This window comes from Vulpes lagopus, chromosome 10 (genome assembly GCF_018345385.1).
Source record: "Vulpes lagopus strain Blue_001 chromosome 10, ASM1834538v1, whole genome shotgun sequence".
Taxonomy (NCBI): Eukaryota; Metazoa; Chordata; class Mammalia; order Carnivora; family Canidae; genus Vulpes; species Vulpes lagopus.
The window spans coordinates 83691823-83699292 of record NC_054833.1 but is presented as its reverse complement, the minus strand read 5'-3'; the positions used below and the strand labels follow the sequence as shown (position 1 = coordinate 83699292).

General features: G+C 59.3%; 1 protein-coding gene across 5 annotated transcripts in view; it reads right to left on the bottom strand.

Annotated features, from left to right (window-relative positions):
* Positions 1-627: 627 nt before the first annotated feature.
* Positions 628-7470, bottom strand: part of SKI (SKI proto-oncogene) — a 74844-nt gene continuing 68001 nt past the window's right edge. The window contains exons 2-7 of one of the 5 annotated variants that reach the window (XM_041770149.1): positions 7328-7450; positions 7131-7249; positions 6247-6515; positions 5855-6156; positions 4649-4819; positions 628-3778 (exon numbers count right to left, since the gene is read on the bottom strand). In XM_041770149.1, the coding sequence (XP_041626083.1) occupies positions 3590-3778; positions 4649-4819; positions 5855-6156; positions 6247-6515; positions 7131-7249; positions 7328-7450 (1173 nt within the window). In that variant the 3' untranslated portion in view covers positions 628-3589. Of the gene's footprint in view, positions 3779-4588; positions 4820-5854; positions 6157-6246; positions 6516-7130; positions 7250-7327; positions 7451-7470 lie in introns of all 5 variants that reach the window. The other 4 variants (XM_041770145.1, XM_041770146.1, XM_041770147.1 and 1 more) reach the window with 4 other exon arrangements.

The following is a 7470-nucleotide window of genomic DNA, read 5'->3' as shown; positions in this document are numbered from 1 at the left end:
CCCTCGTCCCCTGCCCCGGACCCCACCTCTGTCCCAGGCTCTTGGGGGCACCCCATGAGGGTGAGCCCATGAATAGCAGGCAGAGGCGAGGGCAGGCAAGGCTTGGCCCCCTGGTATCTGCTGTCCCCACCCTAGGCCTGACCTGGGCTGGAACCTGGCCCCAAGGTAGAGCAAGCTCTTCCTGGCCTGGGTGGGGCTGTCGGGACCACAGTCGGCCTTGTGCCCCCTCCCCGGGAGCTGACCTACACGGGACCTCTGAGGGCCACGGGGGAGCCGGGAGTACATAGATAGCCCCAGGCATCTGGGAGAGATGGCAGCCTGGCCCCCAGCCCAGCAGAGTCCCCATGCTGCTCCCTGCTCCAATAGGGCACGAGGGGCACCAGCCATCTACCTGGGGGGCAAGTCTCTGGGCTCGAGAGAGGCAGACAGCACCCCAGGCAGAGTGCTGCCTACCCGCGCCCCACTTCACTCAGGGGCCATGGAGACCAAAGGCCCCCCTCCCCAGTCTGGAGGGCAGACACGGTCGGTCCCATCCCCTCCCAGGGCTCAGGCCCAAATGGGGGCCGGGGGGAGGGACGGCCCTGGGGGGGGGGGAACCTTGGGGCCCAAGCATGGCTGTCCTAGGCATACTCTCAAAGTCCTTTATTGTACAAGGTCATCTGTCTGGGGGAGGGGCGCCAAAGGACTAACGGGTACACAGCGAAGTAGATAAATATGCCAAGCTTTTTCTTTTTTCTTTTTAAATCAGGCATTTATAAACAAGAAAGCATACATTAATTACATAAAAATAGTTTTCGATAGTAGAGTAAGTCATCATGTTGTCATTAGCAGCAGCAAAGGAGGGAACAGCGGTGCAGACGCTCCTGGCGGATATAAAGGTAGAGCTGTGTTTTTTTCCTTAACTGAAAAAAAATGTCGCTTGTGACTCCTGACTTAAAGCAAGAACAAAACGGCCTCTTGAGCCTGGTGGACGCAGTGGGCGGGCAGGGGTGGGAGGACAGGGCCCGGGGGCGCCGCAGGGGCTGGCGGGGGTCCGTCCCTCCGGCAGGTGAGCTGTTCTTCCTCAGTTAAAAACAACCCAGAAAACGAGACAACTACCAGGTAAGAAAAGTTTCTGAAAAAGGAACCACCATACACGCGTGTGATACAACAGTGTCAAGGAACGGTATTTACAGGGGGACCGTTTTTACACGGGGCTAGTTCTGTACGAAAAGCAGGATATTATGTGTGTGAGTTAGCTGCTCCAAAGATATGAATGTTATTGCTGTTGTTTTTCCCTTCGTTAAAAATCCTCTTTCAGCATAGAAATAATGAGTAATTAAACTGAATACACAATCATTTGGAATAATGGATATTACACACAGGGAGAGTCAACAGCCAACAGGATAGATCCCTTTCCTCCCTTCTGCAGGGAAACTGAAACACAGCTGTACGAACGGAAGCCAGGTCTCAGGCCCCTGGGACCCAGGCCCCCTTCCCCCGAGGATGGAAGCAGCCAGCACGAGCCGACGCCCCCCCATCTCCTCACCCACTTCACCCAGGGAGAGCTGCCTGGGACCAGAGGGAGCCACCCCAGCTCTGGTGGGCCACGGGCCCCTCAGGCAGTGACGGCAGGGACGGGCCTGGGTTGCCCCCAAGCTGCCCAGGCTCGGCCAGCTCTCCCTGACCTTCTGGGACAGAGCTGCCACTAGGAGGCAAGGACCCAGGAGTGGAGTTGGTGAGCGGAGGTGGGCAGCACGGGGCCCTGACACAGCTCAGAGCAGCTCCCCGCCCTCCGGAGCCCCAAATCGAACAGTGAACAGGTAGCCCTGGGCCCCTAGATCTCTCCCGACTTTCAGACTTGGCAACAGAGCACAGCCACACAGAAGCACACGGGCACACATGAAGCTCTGTTCCAACTGAATCATTTAGTTTCCCTTGAAGAAATGACTGAGAAAACAACTCCGGAGAAACATGGCCGGACACAGCATTCTGAGTGTTGTGTAGTACACAGGCCCCTCACGGGACCCGGTAATAATGCCCATCGATGGGGACACATACGGCAGAGGGTTAACATTCCATGCATACAAATTCTGGAACTGCAAAAGAAAAACAAAAGCAAAAAAAAAAAAAAAATCCCAACAAACGCTGCATATATATGATGTCCCTTTTGCATTGCACTTTAGAAGGGGGGGTCCAGCAGCACCTGCGCCCTGCCCCCCGTAAACCACGGGCTGGAGCCCCGCAGATGATGTCATCACCAGACCTCTGGTGGGCGCTGCAGCAGGCGGCGCCTGTACCTGTGCCAGCCATCTCCCCCTCCGTCCGCGCTCACAGCTGCCTCGGTGTTAGAACGGGGTCAAGCGAAGAATTCTGGTAAGATCTTCCTCACATACATAAATACCGTAATTCAGGATGGGGAGCCGCCTCTCGTCTACTGGAAAATCATTTTTTCAAGCTTGGGCATAAAAAACCTTATACAATTTGCATGAACAGTTGAGAGTAAACGAGATTATTTGGAATAAATGCAAGTAACTTATTCTGATAGTGGCAGATTCCATCGCTACTGAAGACAGTATCTCGGGGGTAAGAAGACAAGTCAGGGTTTGCTGTACAAGATGCTGGAAGGCACAGGACTACCCCCCAAGTCAGTTTTTGCATTTTCGTTTTGTGATTCCCTTGTTCAACCAAGCACCAGAGGGGGTTTCTAAACACTCGAGCACTTAGGATGTGGACTCCTCTATAAATGGGGCTGCGATATTTGAAAAGTAAAAACCTCAGTTAACTGGGGAATAAAAAGAGAAGGGAAGATTTTTGACAAAGTGCAGTTCTAAATATACGTTTAAATGAACAAACAAAAAGAAAAAAAGTGAAGTAATGCTGTTTTGTTCCAACACCGCGGCCTCGGTCCCGACGCGACAGGAGTGGCCTAGGGAGGGCGGCCGCGGTGGGGCGGGCCCGGCACTGAGCCCCCTCTGGAGCCGCCAGGTGGGCAGGCAGGCGGAGGTGGTGGCCTGGCTCGGCACGGCTTGCGGCTTGCGGCGGCCTCCCTGCTCTTCCCAGCGGCAGCACAGGAGGCCCGGGTCCTCGTCGTTGAAAAAATAGACTCTGGAGAAAACCCTCCCTGTCCTTGCTCGGCCATGGACGAGCTGCGATGGCTTCAAGGGGCGGAGTGGCTGCGCCCCGGCAGGTCCTAGGATGGCGTCACGTGTTGGTGGGGCTTTTAAAAGTTAGTCATTAAAAAAACCTGTTGATTTTTTTTCTGAGTATCAAGTCTTCTTATTGGTTTTAAATAGCTTATAACAAAAATGTAAATGTTAGAACGTTCCAGCAAGCAGAGGCCCTCTGCGGGCCTGGAGCCTCCGCTCCAGCCGCAGCTGGGAACCCGGCTTGCACACTCAAACTTGGCCAGTAGAAAATTTTGCAGTGGATTCCAAAAGTATGTGGTTCCAAACACTCGCTTGGTTAGAGGCACAGTAAGACGTTGTGCTATGTGGACGTGGGGGCGGGCCCGCCGGCACGCAGAGCCCCCGAGCCCCCGGCTGGCCTGGGCTGCCTGCCCGCCTGCTCCCTGTGGCGTCCGCACCGCAGCGGCACACAGTGGGATCCACTAGGGCTCCAGCTCAGCCGTGCTCTCGCTGCCCGCTGCCTCGGGCCGGGGCCGCGGCCACAGCTGCTCCTGCAGCTCCTTCACCACCTTTTCCAGATGCTCCCGGGCCTCGCGCTCCCGAAGTAGGTCAGCCCGGAGCTGCTCACGGTCCGCTTCTGCATGCTGCAGCTTCACTTGTAGGTCCTCAATCTGAAAGGGACGCGGGTATTAGCATCACCTGCTCCTGGCCCCCTGGTACTCTCTCCTCCTCACACTCAGGACATGGGCCTGTGAGGCAGGTGGTGACCAGGCCTGGGATGTCCAGCCTGGCAGCAGGACAAGTCCAGACGTGGCCTACAGAGCCTCTGACAGCTGGCAACCACCTAAACCCCAGAGAGCGGCCTCGGGGTGCCCTCTTCACCTCCTGAGGCCAGAGTTCCCTTGGAAGCCTGCTGACCAGGCCAGACTCTTGGAGCACCAGTGAGGTCAGGGGAAGAGAGGCTGCGGGGCTCCAGGACTCTGGCTTGGGGGTTGGACGATCAGTGCAGGAACTGTGGGAACTGCAGGCACTGGATGGGCCGCCGAGGCTGGGAGCTCCTTTGCTCCCCAAGGCTGGCTCAGGGATGATTTCTCAAGCAAAACCACCAAGGGCATGGCCAGGAGGGAACAACTGCACAGAGCTCCTGCACGGTGGCTCACAGGCCCCTGAAGCCCAGGAGGGCATGCTTGCATCAGCCTACTAGGCCCCTAGGGTCCTTGCAGTAGACCCAGAGAGATGAGAAAGGACCTGGAGATGCAGACAGACCACCTACCACTTCTTGCCCATACCGGGGACCTGCCAGGGCCCCCCCTTTCCCACACACAGCTGAGTCTGGAGGTGGCGCTTGGTGGCCTTGCTGAGAAGCATGGCACCAGGCCTCACAGGCCTCAGTCCATTCCGCCCCCCCACCCGCCCCCAGGCACCAGGTCCTACCTCCCAGGTGGTGCCTCAAAGCCCCTGCCACAAAGCCCCGCCCGTACCTGGGCCGAGTACTTGGCGCGCAGGCGGCCGGCCTCACAGCCCTTGTCACACACCCGCACCTGGCGCGCCTGCTCCAGCTCCCGCTTTAGACGCAGTCGGGACTCATTGGCCTCTCTCATCTTCTTTTCATTCTCAGCTCGAAGGCGCTCGATCTCCTTCCGCAGGTTGCGCTTGGCCTCTGTGGCTTCCCGCAGCTTCTCCTTCTTGGCCACACGCAGAAACTCCAGCTCCTGGCGGGGGGAGGGGGGCAGGTTTCACACACACCAGCCCAGGGTCACCATACTGCCAGTGCCCCCTCCCAGGGGGTCAAAGTCACCCCGCTGCCCTGGTCCTCACCTGCCTGCAGCAATTAATGCTCCCAAGCACCCCTGCAAAGGGCCCTCCCAGCCTTCACATGCTCCCTGGCTCCCAGATACCCTAACCAGCGTGCCTCGTGTGTCCTCCAGCCTATGGCCTGGGCAGTGACTGCAGTGCTGGAGCTGCAGCGGGACATTTCCCTTCCCCGAGGCAGCGCCCTCACTGGCTCAGGCTTCCAGGCTGCCCTCCTCTAGTCCATCATCAGGGACTGCCACCCCCACCCCTCAACATGTTTGTGAGCATAACATCACATCTCCAACCAGAACCGGGGAAAGGGGGTTCTGAAGAAGCAAGTGCTTGACACACACTCAGAGGGGATATCTGAACTCCTGGGGCTCTTGGGATGGTAGGGCTGGGCTCTGCTAGGAGCCCCACGTGTGAAGCTGCCAGATGCCAGACGCCAGCCGCAGAGGTGCGAACGCAGCTGCCACTGAGCAGATCTCCAACAAGGCCGCAAGGGCCCTGTGTGAAGGCCCCACCCTCGGCACTGTGAACTCTGGGCTTCCCCCACTTGTCAGGAAAGGTGGCTCAGAGGACACTCGCCCACAGCCTGAGGAGCCAGGGCTGGCCCCACTGTCTGCCCCTCCTGACGGGGGAGGCGAATGCAGGGCCTCTAGCCCCCTCTTCAAAAGGAAACAGTCACTTCTGTGGAATCATCTAGAACCCAATGTGCACGCAAAGGCCGTGCACTTGTGCCTGGAGCCACCTGGTCCTGCCTGCACACCTGCTGCAGGGAAAGCTGCTGGTTCGGGTGCACACGTGCCAAGTACCGGCTCCACACTGGGCATGCAAGTCTCAGGCTCCTCGCTGAGAACAGCTGGGCCTTCACTGCCCCCAGAGGGACAGGCCAGCCCCATGAGGGGCTGAGCCAGGTGCAGGGGTGCCGAGGAGTGGTGTGGCAGTCTCACCTGGTGGAGGCTGCGCTTGGCTTGCAGCGCGGCACTCAGCTTCTCCTCCTGCTTCACGCGCATCTTCACCACCTCGTGCAGGAACTTCTCTTTGGCTTCCTTGGTGTCCAGGCCGCCCTCCAGGGCCTGCCGCAGGTGCTCCAACTCTGCCTCCAGCCCACCACTCGTGGTGTCTGCAGGGGCTGCCACCTCAGGGGCGGGGGGCACAGCGGGGGGGGCGTGCACACCTGGGGAGCTCAGGTCCTTGGCAGAGCTGGATGAGGTGAGGGATGGGGATGAGAGCGAAGACAGGGAAGAGGTGACTGCAGAAACAGAAAGGGAAGGGGAGGTCAGCAGGAGGCCCAGTGCACTGCCAGGCAGCAGCGAGCCCGCAGGCCAAGACCCCGACTCACACGTACATTCCTCCCTGCTCTCCACCTCCACCTCGGCTTCTGAGTCCTTGTCATCCTCAGGGGCAGCTGCGGGCGCTGGTGTCTCTGGGGCTCCAGGAGTGTCCACGGTCAGCTTCCGCTTCCGTGGCTGGAGGCAGGTGGCCAGAGGCTCAGGGGCCCGGGAGACGACGGTGGCACATGGTGGGCTGCTCACAACCTTCTGCTGGGCAGGCGGCGCCAGGGCCACATTGGGGGCCACACCAGTCTCGAAGCTCTTGTAGGAGTAAAAGCTGCAGGGGCACAGGGGCCATTGGGGCCATAGGCCTCCCCACCACCGTGGGGAGCACAGGAAGGCTCATAGTGGGACCTGCCCCCTGGAAAGTGTGGAGGAGAAGATGCAAGCCAGGAGCCAGCCCCACAGTAGTTGGCTGCACCCAGGCGAGGGCAAGGAAGTTCTGGGTGTGCCCACTGGGATACTGTCAAAAGGATCAGCACTGCCATGACCGCCTTGACCAAGGACTCAGGGTCTGGGCCCCATGTGGACGCAGCAAGAGCAGAGCCACGCAAATAGGAAGCTGCCAGGCCAGCAGTGTGGCTGCAGAACACAGGGATCTTCTGCCCATGCTAAGCACATGTCACTGTGTCCTCGGGCCACTGAAGGAGCACCCAGAAGAGGGGGAGGGGGCAGCAGTCCTGAGACCCACAAAGTGATAGCCTCTCTAGGATCGTGTCTTCATTTGAAGGAAAAAAAAAAAAACCCTAGGCAGCCCCACAAAAGGAAGGTCTCACCCAGCAGATGATTACGGACCCCAAGGTGGTAGAGCCCAACTGTGGCCCGGCCCCACCCCACCCTACCCCACCCCGGGCCTGTTTGACCACTGGCCACCAGCACAGCTGCCACTCACCTGTCTCGAATCAGGGCTGGGAGGTGTGGGGAGAGCTCTTTGTCACTCGTAGACACCGCGGGAGACCACGGTCGGAAAGCGGAGAGGCGCTGGCGAGGGTGAACGCAGCCAAGGCTCTGCTGGGAGAGAGGCGCCAGGTGTCAGGAGCTGAGACGCAGAGGCCCGCTGCCGCCCCACGCCCGTGCCCTGCGCACAACCTTGCTGGAGGGGCCAGCCAGGGTCCGCAGCCAGCCAGACTGTTTGTCCTTCTCAGAAGACGGGGGGAGTTGGGAGGGGGCGTCATCTGTTTTCCGGATGGAGGCCGGGGGCTCGGAGGAGACCTGCAAGGGACACAAAAGTT